At 44.5% G+C, this 16238-nt stretch overlaps 1 protein-coding gene across 1 annotated transcript in view; it reads right to left on the bottom strand.

Moving 5' to 3' along the window:
• LOC311040745 (zinc finger protein GLI2-like) overlaps window positions 1-16238 on the bottom strand; it is a 115313-nt gene that overhangs the window by 39480 nt on the left and 59595 nt on the right. Inside the window, exon 3 of the mRNA XM_084051094.1 lies at window positions 15227-15332. Coding sequence (XP_083907220.1) covers window positions 15227-15332 — 106 coding nt within the window. The remainder of the gene's footprint in view (window positions 1-15226; window positions 15333-16238) is intronic.

The raw sequence follows: 16238 nt of genomic DNA, 5'->3' as shown, positions 1-16238 counted from the left end.
TCATGGACACATACTGTTCAATAACTGCTGTTAGAAATACAACGACAACATGCAGTACAACACAGACTGCCAACACATCGCACACTGCCCATGGTCAAAGTAACATAACAAATAACCAAATAAACAAGCAGCGTTGGGGAGGTTTGGCTCTGGGTTAGCTTGTCATTTAGGGCATTGATGGACAGGGGGACAAAGGAGTGCTTAAAGTGGTTCGGCTTGCACAGGGGAGACTCTGAAGCATTATGCCTACGGTATGAAGCTGATACCGATATAGGGTGGAGGACATGCTATGGGTGGCGTGTCTGACATGAATAATTCTGCTTCCACATTCTGAAAAACCGGCATGGTTCCATGCATTATCAGTGGTGAGCAACGATTCGTAGCTACAGGAGGGAAGACCCAGCTAAAAGCGGTGTGAAAAAGTTTAGGAGAATTGTGGAGATTTGCGGCGAGACAAAGCGGCAGCCAATCAGAAGCTTGCTGTGGTCTGAGCCAGGCATGGACTAGGAAAGGTGGCGTGGACGTTTCTCGGAAAACGCTCCGAGAAAAAAAACACAGTCGTTGCTGCGAATTCGGCATTAACAGACTGAAAGAAAAGCGAGCGGAGGAGAAAGAAAGAGAGATGGGGAGAGAGAGAGAGAGAGACAATGAAAGCAGAACGTCAGCTGCTCACTGACTGGGCGATGGCTCAAACACGATCACATCAGAGCCGTGACTAACTGACGTTGAAAGGCTCCGTGCATCATCGCAGCATCCTCTTCCTGTTGCAACTGCTAAATTGACTGACTCACATGAAGACAAAAGGCCGCATTCACTCCTACACGGTTAAAGTCTTGAGTGTTCATTTAACTCTGAGAATGTACATCTGCAACCAAATGGACCCGTAAGGGTCCATTTGGTTGCATATCTACATTCTCAGAGTTACAGGTCAATTTGGTTCCATTTGTACACTATCAAGAGTTAAATTAACGGGATGGATTTTTATTATGTATGACTGACTATTTGGAACATTTGTATGTCACCGCAAATCGAAATATTGATCTATTTTACTCCAAATGTTTACATATGCATGTTAATCAATGTTAACAGACCTATCACAGCAATTCTACTTTGAAACTATAATCTTTTAACTTCAGCCCAACTCAACTTCCAAGTGTATTGTCACATCACGAGTTTACAGGTGTAAAAGTGAGGGGGAAATTATTTTCTGTACAAGATGCCCATGAATTGCAGTTACAAAGCAGATAATGAGCGTAGAGGGGAAAAAAACGATTTAATTTAAAAAGCGGAGTACCTCCAGTCTCTTTCACTGAGCAGCAGATAATATCAAATTATGTATGAAGTGTTTGAGAATGGATTGTATTCAGTCATTACATAAAGGTGATGGTTCCAGTGTAATGAGAGCGTGTCAGACTTTCATGGGGACAGGGTTCAGTGCCTATTTATCAACCTGATGTGGAAACTCTCCCTTAATCCTGATTGATACTTAGTTGCGCGCCAGTGTCGCGTGCCGGAAAATAGCCGATCTACAAGCTTGCAAAGCGTTGCGTCGCGACGCGCTGTAGAGCTTGTGGATCGGCCATTTTCGGCCAACTAAATTAGGCATTAGTCTGGTTGCAGGGCATCTGATACGGCGGTATCGCCTGGCTGATGGCAGCGGTGTGAACGGATTGTGGCTTCAAGTGTTGTCTACCGTTAGTAGAACCGACAGCTCTGTCAGTCTGCAGTGGTTCTCAAACTGTTTCATGTCAAGGGGACCCCGATAATAATATATATTAAGCCGCGGACCCCATCTGAATTGTTTTTGTGCCAAGGTCTACCCTTACAAGATTTGTGTTGTTAATGTTCCAATATTCCATAAGATTTTTTGAAAATAGCAGAGCTTAGCCAACGTGTATTGGGTTAAAATGGTTTAAACTGATTTTGATGCTATATTAAGTAATTTAGCTGGGGACCCCCTGGAAATATTCTTTTAGATGGGGGGTCCGCAGCCAAATACATATCATTTTGGGGGTCCTTGACATGAAAAGGTTTGAGAACCACTGCACTAGAGGGTGAAAACATGTCTCCATTCCTGTTTTTTGGGTTGGTTGGTTTGTTTGTTATTTGTTGGTGGGGCTACTGTCTCCATTTATGTTAGGATCAAGGATTGGAGCCTTTAAGTATCATGTAATCTCTCTCTCTCACACACACACACACACACACACACACACACACACACACACACACACACACACACACACACACACACACACACACACACACACACACACACACACACACACCAACAGCGGTGCTGATTGCAGAGTGTTTGTTGGCACGTCCAGTCCAGCTGTATTACGAGCTCCTCTAGGCGAGTGTCTGGTGTAATTAATAGGTGAATACGATCTCCGTCTGCAAACTACACACACACACACGACAACAGCAGTGACATCATGTCTAATGCTTGTTCACACGCCGGAGCACAGCTTTTTGATCTGTGTGTGTGCGTTTGTTTTGCTATACTTGTGAGGGCCGAATGTTCCCACAAGTGTGGTGGAATGTGGGAAACAGACGCTGTGAGGACCATTTTCCTGGTCCTCACAGGAAGATATAGTTGTTTTATGGTTGAAAAAAAGATGTACGTACAAGAGACAAGTTTATTAGAAAAAGATTCAGTTTAGGATTAGACATTTAGAAGTTAGGTTTAGGGATTAGCTCAAGAGTTATGCTTGATTTACACACAGATGCACGCTTGTGTCGTGCCTGAATATCTGAGATTTTTCGGCTTATGGTTAAAAGGGCACATTTGTGTGTGTGTGTGTGTGTGTGTGTGTGTGTGTGTGTGTGTGTGTGTGTGTGTGTGTGTGTGTGTGTGTGTGTGTGTGTGTGTGTGTGTGTGTGTGTGTGTGTGTGTGTGTGTGTGTGTGTGTGTGTGTGTGTGTGTGTGTGTGTGTGTGTGTACGTACGTGTGTGAGTGACAGTTAAATAGAGAAAACAAGAAATGACAGTCATATTATACCGGCTTGCGGCTTCCCCCCTATCCAATCTTTTTTTTTTAATCTGCAGCACAACATGTAATGTAAACAAAATATTACATTTAAATATCCGGTCTTGAACAAACTAAAAGATGTCTTTAAAATAAAATCTTAGCAATTCCAGGGACATTCTGTGAGTCCTGATAAAATAAACTCTCTGCCTTTCAAGTATATTAAAGACACAAAAGTACCTTATGTCACTGCTATGTGCTAACTGCTAGCCCCAAACTCCGCTGGAATTGATAGTTTTAAAATGTTATGCTTAAATCGACAACAAGTGTCGTCCCTATACTTCCATGGACAACTTTGTTTGGGCTGGCATGCTGATTTTATTTTATTTTTGCACGAGGCAATGTTGCGACAACTTGCGAGCTCTTCAAGCAAGCTGGTAAAAAGAATGTCAAAGGACGGAGAAGAAAAAAGAGGGTATAAGAGGAGTGGAAGTGGAGATGAAAGTAGGATGAAAGAAGAGAAGGAGAATGATGGAGACAACCAGGTAGCAGAAAGAGAGAGGAGAGGGAGAGATGGAAAGAGAGGGAGAGAGAGAAAGAGACCGAGAAGAGAGGGGAAGAGATGGAGAGACGAGCAAAAGAGAGAGATAACTGAGCGATAATTGATGGAGAGGGAAAGAGAGGACAGCGGGAGAGATGAGAGAGAGATACAAGCGAGGGGGGAAAGATGGAAATGGAGAGAGAGAGATGGAGAGAGACAGAGAAAGAGAGCCTTATGGGGGGGCCTCCAGGTGTGTGTCTGAGAGTGGGGTCACTCAAAGAAGACAAAAGAGAGGGTGGACTCCACAACACACACACACACACACACACACACACACACACACACACACACACACACACACACACACACACACACACACACACACACACACACACACACTTCCCCGGGGGGTGGGGGTGCGTCTGTGGGAACCCTGTAAGAGAGGTTTAAACTGCGGTTACCTCATCGAGAGAGTAAAAACACACACGCGGTAAGAGGACCTCGGTGAGGCCCTCCTGGGGTCGAGGCGAGGTCAGGGCCGCCATAGGGTCTTGGCAGACGGCGCGGTGAAGAGGTGTTAAAACGATGGCGAGGGGGGGTTCGGTCTAGTCTTTCCTGGGTGTCACAGTTTGTGTTACAATAGTATGTTAACCGCTTACACACCTGTACGTTGTTGAGCGGAGGCCCTCTGGGCTTCTATACTAGTGACTTGTCTGTTTTCGCTCTACATGAAATGTCGTTGCTGAAAATAGCCGATCGGCAAAGCTTACTGCACGTTTGTGAGCTTGTCGATCTGCTATTTTCTGCAAAGGTTTTTTGCCAGAATATGGATGCTGGGGTTTAAGTGAAACCACTTCACCCATTTTTAACCTATCTTCTTCATATCATTGTTCCTCTCTAATTCTCTTTATAATATTGCACCATTTTTGTCTACTCGGTCTGTGTCTCAGAGGAGTGCTGTGTAGACAGTTCAGAAACCTGCCTACCAGTGACATCATCGTTAGGCAGGTTTGGTCATTTCAAACAACATTTTAAACTAAAAATATAAAATAAATTAATGTAAGAACAATGGCTTCTATCATAGCACGCTAACTTTCCAGGAAGAGAAAGACTGCAGTTTCAATTAGTTTGGAATCTCCACTGATGATGTCATTGGTAGGCAGGTTTCTGAACTGTCCACAGCCCACCAATGAGATGCAGTGTGAGACGGAAAGGGTGCCTATCTCATAACGAGCATTAGTGAGGACCAATTATACGAGGATAAGGTTGAAAATGGGTGAAGTGGTCCTTTTAATAATAGACGGTAATAATAATGCTATTTATTGGTACATAATCAGAACCTTTCATACGGAGTTTCAAGGTGCTTTGCAGTATAAGAATGGGTTAATCCCAGATGGATAGGAATGCTGGTTCATGTCTGGAGCAATGGGCGAGAGATTATATAACATTTTGAAATATAATGTCAAATCAAATCACAGTCAAATCCGTCATGTAAGGGTCCATGCGGTTGCGTTTTTTTGTGTACTCTCTTAGTTAAATGAACACTGAGGATTTGTACTGTGTACCGTGCATGCATCTTGCATCTCGGGGTTCCTGACCTTTGCATCTCTCACAGAGCTGAGAGTTTTTACCATTAATTCATAACTCCGCTCTTACTTTTGACATTGTGGCTCCAGGAAGCAATTCATTTACACAGCGCAGTTTAAGGTAACACGACCAAATGGCTGCAATAACAAACTCCCTAATTACACCCAGGCTCGTCTCGCTCTTGTCTTGGCCTTGTCATCAAAGCGATTCTCCCCTCGATCCAAGAAAAACACTCCAATTTATTCAACAAAAGGCGCCATTATCTCGCAGCCAGATTGCGAGACGAGACAACCCTTAGTTTCAAGTGCTGGAGACAGTGGCCGAATAATCGAATTCCCTTATTGTTTTAACTATTAACTATTACTGTTGAACTCAGGCAGGTGAGCCATCACGTGGCTCAGAAAATTGGCCCGAATAGGCATCGTTTTCCATTAGTGGTGTATCAGAGACGGTATACCCAGATAGAACCACAGCAACCCTTTTAAATATGAAGACAAAATATCGAATCATAAACATGATTTCTTTTTTAAATCGGCCCGCAAAAGGCCCTCGTCTACATACAGTACAATCAGACAGTACTCAGAAAGAAGCACGCCAGCCCTTTAGACCGGGAACGCATCTGTGTCATTTGTAGATTTCTTTGGCTATTCAAAAATAGCAGATCTACAAGTGCCGCGCTATGAGCTTGTAGATCTGCTATTTTTGAACAATCGTGAACATTTTTGAAAAAGCTTTGAATATATATTTCTTACGTTTGTAACTCAAATCTTTGCTTCTGGAGGTTCTTGGAACAAAATATTTTACAAACGTTCGCAAACGTTCGCTTGTATATCTGCAATTCTTTTTTAAATATTGAATTCTAACATAAATCTTTTCTCTCTTTTCTCGTGTTGGCATGCCCGGAACTATTTGCTCCAACCAACTCCGTCAAAATAAGAAGAGAGAGGGGCACACGTTAGAAGCGAGAGAGAGAGCTCCCTAAATAAGTAATACAATATTCAAATGTTGGAAAAGAAGGAGGAGGAGGAGGAGGAAGTCCGCCTGTGGACTTTTCTCATTTGTCTTGGCCATGGCGCTGGCCTGTTCTGAGAGAACACAATGGCTGGTCCGCAGAGCGTAGCCGCGGTCTGGCGCCGGGGCAGTGGGCTGAGACCTATGGGAGACCAGGCAGGGGTGCGGTTCTCATCTCGGGCACTGCATGGCCTGCTGAGGGGGGGGGGGGTGGAGCAGACCTTGATATTTATGCCTGAACCCCCAAAAGCAACGCAAAAACTCGGACCCCAGCGGATTCATCATCATGCACTGGGCTGGGGTTTTTAAAATCACTTCCAAGGCTGAATTCCTCTTTTTTGACTGCAAACGTAATCATTGGAAACATATTCGCTCGCTTTTATGATTTATTAATGCGTATTATGGCTTTTGAAATTCTATTGTTGGGAAATGATCAGCAAATATGGATTTTTATTTTAGGTTTAAAGACCCATAAGATCTGGTCTTATGTGTCTCTGGCTTTAAAGACGATTCTTTTCTTTTTAACCCTTTAAGACTGGAACAGCATCTGTGTCATTTCTAAATTTGAACTGAAAAGCATTATTTTACCCTTTGGCTATTAAAACATAGCAGATACACAAGCTCGTAGCGCGGCACCGAGCTTGTAGATCTGCTATTTTTGAAAAATACAAAATAAAAAAAATACAAAATATTTTGAGCATGGGGGTCCACGGCCAAATACATAATATCATTTTGGGGGTCCTTGACATGAAAAAGCCACAGGTCTAAATGGGTTAAACAAAAGGAATCTTTCATATATCGTTTTATTGCGATATATTTCCGGTTCCTATTCAATATTCAACAACCACTGTTGTAGGTGCCCCTGAGCAAGGCACTTGACCCCTTAATGCTTGACTTATATACTTTGTTTCACACTGGTGCCTTGTGCAAAAAAAAAAGAAAACTGATCTACAAGCTCCTAACACGTAGTGCCGCAACGCGTTACGAGCTTGAAGAGCGGCTATTTCCGGCTGCAGCTTGACCACGTCTGGTAGCTACTGTACATTGCATCACTCGTGTACCTATTAAGGCTGTACTAATCCGCCGTGACGCCTTCCACACCGTCTGGCAGACATTACCTTATTCTCAGTTACAGTACCCGTACTTAATACGTGTACATTTGTTTTTAATGGCCCCCGAATTGGAGCACTTGCTCATATGCTATCAATAACAATAATGAGGTGTATGATTTTATTGCCGGATTTTTAAACACCTAGCCCGCATAGGCTCCATAGTTAAGCTCCGTAATTATTTCACGAAACAAAGAAATTATTATTTGCTAAGTCTATTGTCCAAGAAGGATGGCTTCGGCCTTAGTGCTCTCTGCTAATGGCTGCTTGTGATGTGCGGTCCATAGGGATTTAAGGTCCCCATGGTGTAAAGCCACCCTAGACACACATGTGGATAAAATACGCAAAAACATAAAATGTATAATGTGGATAAATATGGCTTCTATACTGTGCGAGGCCACCAAGGTGTAAAAGCTGTGATTCTGTGAACTAGTGCAGTGGCTCTCAGCGGCCCACTGGTGGGCATTGAGGATATTGCAAGTGGGCCCCCAAATAATTGGCACAATACTAAGATTTGAATGATGATAATATAACATGAATATAAAACGATTATGTAAAAAATAAATGTCGATGTACCTTTTCTTTAAAACCTTGAAAAATGAGTTTTGATTTTGATACCGATAAACAGAAACTTGAAGTACGCTATGTTAGTTCAATTGATCCAAGCCTGAATGGGGGGGCCCGCTAACACGTTCAGGATTTTCAAGTGGGCCTTGATCCAGAAATGGTTTAGAACCACTGAACTAATGTAATTCTCCCTTGTGGCTTATACAGTAGCTTATCATCTTTTAATGCCATCAGTTGTAAAACAATTCAAACAACTAGAAGGCGATAAACTGGCTGAAATATGTGTGTGTTTGTATTTGCAGCATTTGTGAATGAAATAATGTTTGAGGGTGGAATTGGAATCTGGCCTGTATTCTCTGTGTGTTTGGGCGTGCACGCGCACGCGTAGTTTGTGGGCGTTACGTGCATATGTGTAACTGCAGTGTATGCACATGTATCTATGTGTATGTGCATGTACTGTACATATACGAGTGGCGTGTGTGTGTGTGTGTGTGTGTCTGTGTGTGTGTGTGTGTGTGTGTGTGTGTGTGTGTGTGTGTGTGTGTGTGTGTGTGTGTGTGTGTGTGTGTGTGTGTGTGTGTGTGTGTGTGTGTGTGTGTGTGTGTGTGTGTGTGTGTGTGTGTGTGTGCGTGCGTGCGTGCGTGCGTGCGTGCTGGTGTTCGCGTATGTGGGTGTGTAACCATTTCTACACACGTGTGTGTCTGAAGGTGTCTCAACTCCTTTGTAGTGTACGTACACATGTGTGTGTGATTGTGTGTCCATATTTCAATTCCTTTGAGCTTGAGTGCGTGTGTGTGTGTTTTGTGTGTGTGCGCGCGCGTGCACGCGTGTCTACGTGCGCGTTATGAGTATGCAACGCTTTCAGCCTGTCCCTGCCTCTGTCTAGCTGCTTGTGCCGTGTGTGTGTGTGTGTGTGTGTGTGTGTGTGTGTGTGTGTGTGTGTGTGTGTGTGTGTGTGTGTGTGTGTGCGCGTGTGTGTGTGTGACACCAGAGATGAATTACGTTGTGACAGTGGATCCCCGTCCTGTCTGCAGCCCTGGGCTCAGGGAGAGAGAGAGAGAGAGAGCTCTGTGATTTAGATGAATAACGCTGTCCACCGCGGGGCTAGAATAAACTCCCGCTGTAGGCTTTACTAGTAGGACCCCGCTACATGATACGGATGTCTCAAACTTAACAGGCATCGTCTCCCCCCCACCCCCCTACAACTCCCTCTCTCTCTCTCTCTCTTTCTCTCTCTCTCTCTCTCCCATGCACAACTGTATGCAGAGGAAGCGATGACCTACATACTGTACAAACAAACATATTACATATTTGTACATACTGTACAAACAAACATATTTCCTCGCAACACTTGCAAAAGAGGAGGGGAAAAAAACAAAACAATGTCCGTCTTCTGAAAAGTCGCTTAATCTTGTGATCTCGTATTCATAAAGTGTTCTTTAACGTTGGGGGAGTTTGGGTGATAGCGAACACGACGAGACACATAATTGAGCTTTGCTCTCTCAAATACCGCGGCGCTCGTGTCAAGACTTTTGCTCGTAACAACTAATAAAAGTGGCCGTTGCTTGGAATAATGTCGTAACGTTGATCGCATTTGAAGGGGAAAACAACATTGATGTGTCTTCAAAACAAGTTTAAAGTATCCTGCTGGATTTTTCCCCATTCTTTTCTTCTCTTATTTTTTGGGAGTGTGTCAGAGACACACACACAGAGTGAGGCACAGGAAAGAGGTCTGTGCTGGGGGATTTCATTCCCATGCCAGCGCAGATATACTTTGTGGTTTTAATTGTTAGCTTTTCTTAACCACTACATCATCTCTGGGCAGTGTCTTGATGACCAACCCCCCCCCCCCCTCCCCCCCAACCCCGTTTTGAAATCTCTGCCCCAGTGCAAAGTAAAACGCTAAAGTAAACCATTGTTGCATTGTCTGTGGTGCCTCTCGTGCCGTCCCTCCGGGGTCGGGTAGCACTTTAACCCATTAAGACCTGAGGTTCTGATTCTACAAAATGTCTTCTAAATTCTAACAGTTAAAAAAAAAAAACTATGTTGCTACATCAGTGGTTCTCAAACATTTTCATGTCAAGGACCCCTAAAATGATATGTATTTGGCCGCGGACCTTCATCTCAAAATATATTCTTCCATGGACCCCCCAGAAGCAAATATTTGAGTTAAAAATGTTTGCTTTAAAAATATATATATTCAAAGGCTTGCTAAAATGTTCAAGATTTTTCAAAAATAGCAGATGTACAAGCTCGCAGCTTGTATATCTGCTATTTTTGAATAGCCAAAGTGTAAAATAATGGTTTAAGTGGTTACACAGGTGCGTTCCCGGTCTTAACGAGTTAAGGCTTAAAGAAGAAGGCCGCTCTATAGAGTCGTCTCGTTGACAGAGGCTTAAACAAACATGGCAGAGAAAGGTAATGGCGCTTTTTTGGAACGTCGTCTCTGAGCTTGCGCTGCGGGGAAGTGAGGCGTTGAGGGTTTGAAAGTATGAAGCCTGAGTTATATACTTCAGTGACGAGCCACGTCGCGACTCGTCGTGAGCTTGCAGATCTGCTATTCTCGGCACGTGCACATCAACGCGATACCGAGTACAAGTAAGCCTTAAAGAGGGTTTTGATAGGTGCGGCATCAGGGGCTAGAGCTGGTAGTTCTGGCAGTGATGGGAGAAGTACTGAGATTCATTTTTTTACTTACATAAAAGTAGCAATAACATAATATAAAAATACTCTGGCCTGCATTCAAAATGTCTCACGACGCGTTGTGAGCGTTGTAGATAAGCTATTTTCGAATAGCCAAGGTATTAAATAGGGAGTACGTGGTTATCGAATGTGTTGTAATAATAAAGTAAATCTGCAAAGTAACTTGTAAAGTACAACATTTGCCTCTGAGATGTAGTGGAGTACAAGTACAACGTATAGACAAAAATGGACATACCCAAAGAAAAGTATTTAGTACCTCCAAATTTCACTTAAGTACATCACTGAGTTCTGGGGGGAGGGGGGTTGTGTGTGCTTTTAACGAGAGACAGCTGAAAAAGCTCAACATAATTGACAGTACAGCCTCTCTTCTCTTACAGTCTGTAGCCAAGGTAAACACGACGGGTTTAGACTTTGCCTGTTTTGAAGCACCCGTGCATTGGGCTGTTATTAGATGTTATCGGGGGAAGAAAGTGAACGCTCGCGGACGTGTTTCACAATATAAGATGTGATGGTTATTCTTTAAAAGGACACTGAATTTGCCTCAGCGTCAGCGACATCCCTCTACCTCTCTAGGGTCATTATCAACCTTTTTCTGTATCAGGCAGGGCCTTCTTGAAAATCTCAAAAGCGTTCGTGCATTGGCCCACACACATCTGACCTGACCACTTAACCCTTCAAGACCGGGAACGCGTCTCTGTCATTGTAAGAAAAAATAGCTGATCTACAAGCTCATAGCGCAGCACCAAGTTTGTAGATCTGCACCGAGCTTGTAGATCTGCTATTTTTGAAAAATCCTGAAAATGCCTGCAAATCTTTTTTTTAAGCGACCATTTTTGACTCTGTTACAACTTCTGGGGGTCCCTGAAACAAAATATTGTGAGATGGGGGTCCACGGCCATATCATTTTTGAGAACCACTGATATTATAGCAAATATGTTTTTTCAAAAAAATCTGTTAGGATTTAGAAGACATTTGTAGAATCCCCCAGAAGAAAAGATTTGAGTTAAAAATGTTCGCTTTAAAAATATATATATTCAAAGATTTGCACACATTTTAAAAAAAAGATAGCAGATCTACAAGCTCATAGTGCGGCACTCGGTGCCGCGCTATGAGCTTGTAGATCTGCTATTTTTGAATAGCCAAAGAAATCTTAAAATTACACAGATGTGTTCCCGGTCGTAATACAGTAGGTTAACACGGCCGCCACGAGCATTTTCAGAGCATGTTTTGATCAATCAATTGATTGTGTTGTGGTTTGGCTCAATGGAACTAACTTGGTATACTTTAAGTTCCTACTGTACTTTCACTCGGGTTTGAAAGAAAAACATACCATGACAAACGTTTTTACATAATTAAAAAAATATATATATTAATATCATATCATCATTAAAATCTCAAGTGTTTTGCCAATTATTTGGGGGCCCACATGCAATATCCTCATGGCCCACAGGTTGAGAATCACTGGATTAAAGGATCATACGTCATGTCATGTCATGCTATGAAATGATATACAGTATATTGATTCACAGAATATTCTCATACCGTTCATCTACGGTGTAGACACTATTATTTTAATTTTATAGAACGTGTCTGAATAATTTAGTCAATATTGGCTACACATCATTCTGCGTTAATGTATAAGTCATGGATATTTGAATTTCGATCGAAGATCTATCTTTTTCTCCAGGGTCTGTCTTCGGCTAGACTTTTCCAAATCAATCCGCACTTTAAAATGCATTAAAAGGCAATGATAGCCATGACTGGCAGCACAGCGATGTTTAGTGCGTGGGGCTCGCTATCTCAAGCATGTTTCTAGTCTCTGCAAGTTGTACTGCTGTACTGAAACTAATCACTTAAACGCAATATACTTCATTGACCGGAGTCCCCCAGGGGTCTATATTTGGTCCCCTATTCTTTCCCCTCCACCCATACCATGTGCATATACAGTACAAAGTACCTGTAATTGCATGTGATTAGATGCATCTTTTGAGTTTTGTCATCTGTCATCCTCTCTCTCTCTCTCTCTCCCTCTCTCTCTCACCCTCTCTCGCCCCCCTGTCACGGCTCACTTGCTGCTATGTGGAGCATCTCGTCGCTTAAGAACCAAAAAATAGTCACAGTAAAAACTCGATGAACTATCCCGTCCAGCTATATGATCAGCCCTAGTTTGCTATAACAAGTGGCCCTCGTTTGATATCCTCCTGTCCCGCATAGGACGACGGATCTGGTGTCAGCCGGCTTCCACGTCGACGGGCTTTTTTACATTACACCTCCTTCTGTGCTACTCCATCTTATGAGTGAGCCCCGCTCCTCCTTCCTCCACGCACACACACACGCACACACGCACACACGCACGCACGCGCGCATGCATGCACGCTCCGTCTGGGAAGGAAGCGGCTCGCCGGGCCGCCTGCAAACTTCCCTCCTCGCCTTCCTCTGTCATATTCCTGGGAAGAAAAACCGTCCTCGCCCGTACAGTGGGGAAGGAAGAACCCCCCCTGCCCCCCCCCCCCCCCCCACACACACCCACCTCACACACACACACCCTCCCCGCCTTTCTACTGGCGTCTGCCCGCGTTTTTTTATGACAGCCCCTGACAAAATAACCAGCCCCCCCCACCCTCTCATTACGCCTATATGCAAACAATGATGAAGGGGACGGCGGCGAGCGTGTCATGTTAGACAATCAAGAAACGGGACCTCTGACACGCCGCCGCGGGCGCATAACGGAGTGCCTCGCCAGGCGACAAATGACACCGCACTTAATTTGCTGCGCAATGTTCCTGTAATTAGGTGAATTTGGCGCAGGCACGGGGGACCGACAGCCGGATCAAGGTCTTGATGAATTAGGGGTCCACTGTCAAGATCAAATCACATTAATCAAGGTGGCCCGAGTACGCGGACAGCAACACCCACCCCCCCCTTGCTCTCCCCCGATCCCTCTCTCTCTCTCTCTCTCTCTCTCTCTCTCTCTCTCTCTCTCTCTCTCTCTCTCTCTCTCTCTCTCTCTCTCTCTCTCTCCTCCTTTCCCCAGCCTGGAGAGTGATAAATAGCCCTGCTTCCGCTAGGCGCGAAGTATGCATCACCATCAAATCTAGTGAATTTAAATGTAAGAGTACTATTTGGAGAATTCTATTGACTTTTTTTTCCCCCACTCCTGCTGCTCCACCCCCCCCCACCCCAAACCCCAACCCCTCCCCCAACCCCCACCACTCTCCATCCCATCGTCTGCTTTACTTTTGCGATAAAGTAACTTTATTGGGCACGGAACACCCCCCACCCCCCACCCCCCCCCCCCCCACACACACACACACACACACAGGCACACACATCTTGTTTCAACTCAAAGTGTGCCATGGAACCGGGAACAATAGTGTCCTGTTATCTATTCTGAGTTGGCATTCAGAGACTTAACTGCACTTTAATAGAATAAGAATGCTGCCAGCTGCACTCCATTGCACCATACAGTATGTTTCTTGTTCATATTGCATTGTTATGGACTTGACTGTAGTGATCATTAACAGGACTGTGTTCAAACTGTGAAAGGGCTGTTTCCTAAATTATTTACCAGCCACTGCTAAACGCGACCGTGGCCAACTTGCGTGTTTAGACCAACTGGAGTTGATCATTTAACTGCACTTGGGATCGACTCATGAATGTTGTTTTTGTTCACGGCTGATTATTACTGCGTTCTTAATGATCCAAGCTGGCATTACTTACTGGCGTGTTTCAGACTGGATCGTTCGGCTTCAGCCGGCTTCGTATGTATGTCGTCCGTTGTTCTGTTTAATGCATTGTATTCTCAGTACCCAGACCTTCCCAACACCAAATTCCCCCCTCAGGTCAACAATTGCAACTGCATCTCGCATTGAGCCACACAGTACGCTTGAACCACGTGCAGTCTCTGCATGGGTGACCCCTGGACTGTATAGGGGGGAGTTTAATTATGTCGACCAGCTAGCTGGAGGGCAACAAGGCCTGCACCGAACAGATTAGCTCCACTACAAGCCATTAATGAATATAAAAGAAGCGTCGGGCCCTGGGAGGGGGGAGGGAAAGGTTGTAAATGCGTGTCACTTGTGATGGATCCGGTATGCCAGATCTACGGCTAATAGAATGAGGGCTTCTGTTGGCTCTCAGCCCACGTAGATTGATGACAGACCAAAAAAAATAAAGGCCTGAACTGGCCCACATAATAATCAAGGCGGTGGAGGGAACGCGGAGTCGCAGAGGGGAGATTTTTCCTTTTTTGTTTTACTGACATTGGTTATTCACTTTTGGAGGCCGATCAGGTTTTCATCTGTTTCGGATGCCGAACTTGGCGAGTGCTCATCTCTCATTACCGCCCCCCCACCCCACCCCCCTTAAATGGTGTTGCGTTTAAATCAAACCAACGGTTCAAAATCGTTCCTCTACGTTCTGGTAACTGAACGTCTTCCCTCGGCAGATTGAATCCTCGTGTCACTTCCGTTCTGAATCACCTTAGCCAATTAAACCCTATACTGTATACTTTGTTGACCGGAGTCCCCCAGTGCTCCATACTAGGAGCTTTTTCCCCCTCAACTCTTTGCCGAAAATAGCCGATCTACAAGCTCGCAACTTGTAGATCTGCTGTTTTCGCTGAACGTTTACCCCCAAATAGTCGGTCTTTACAATGCATTCGTCTATAACTTAAGCATAGAGTCTAACAGTGTTACGTCAGGCTATTTAAAAATCTTCTAGAAGAAGAAGACGACTTACCCGTGGATGGAGTGCAGCGCGTGAGGCTCGTAGTGGTATCTGCCCTCGTGGTGACGCATGTCAATCGGTATGGGCGTGTGGAAGGTCGGAAATATATGATGGGGCGCTGCAGAGAAGAGGGGAGAAAAAAAGACAGAGATAAGAGTGAGTGAGAGAGGAGGAATCGAGGAAGGAAAGGGAGGGAGGGAGCGGAGACTTAAAAAAAAAGGAACTGGGGAGAAATTTCAAAGGCAAAAATGGGTTCCATAATAAAGCAACATGAATTTCCAGGGCGAGCTGAGCGGTTTGGTGTTGAACGTTGGCACTATCACACAAGATAAGTGGAATAAATATATAATCAAAAGTTTTCCTACGAATTCCTTACATCTCTCCCATAAAAGAGCCGACCGCTTGACAAAACCTGCTGCAGCATTAGCTGCGCTTTGAACCTAGACATGCTGATGTGTCTGTGTGTGGAACCACCCGAACCAAGATTGATGTTCCGCGTGGAACCCCTTGACCCACACGTGAACTGATAGACAGTGTTTCCAGCGTTGCCAGATTCTGTGAGAGAAACAAGCAACCAGGTATAGGAAAACCAGCCCAAAAAAACGACTATGGGCCACTTGAGCACTTTAACCTATACATCAGCTATTTGAAAATAGCCGATCTACAAGCTTACAACGCGTCGCGATGCGACGCGTTGTGAGCTTGTAGATCGGCTATTTTCAAATACAATCTTGCAGAGAAATTATAATGAGCAGATCTGGCAACCTAACCCAACCCAAACTGGGACTGACGGTCCTCTCCCCATCTGAACTGTCTACTTCTCGGTTCGGAGCGGTGGAGCCGGGCCCGAGAGCACAGACATTCCCCCCCCCCCCACCCCCCCTGCTGGACAAGTACAGTAACGGTTCGCAAACCCCCCCATGTTAGTGCATTCTCATGACGCCCGCCTGTGCAAGCGTTAGGATTCAAAGTAAACGTTTGTTGTATTAATGTTGCTTCTTTTACAGTCAGAGAATCACGATGC

The sequence above is a fragment of the Gymnoscopelus microlampas genome, assembly GCF_963454915.1.
Source record: "Gymnoscopelus microlampas genome assembly, chromosome: 24".
NCBI classification, from domain to species: domain Eukaryota; kingdom Metazoa; phylum Chordata; class Actinopteri; order Myctophiformes; family Myctophidae; genus Gymnoscopelus; species Gymnoscopelus microlampas.
The sequence above is the reverse complement of the archived record's forward strand: the minus strand, read 5'-3'. Positions and strand labels throughout refer to the sequence as shown.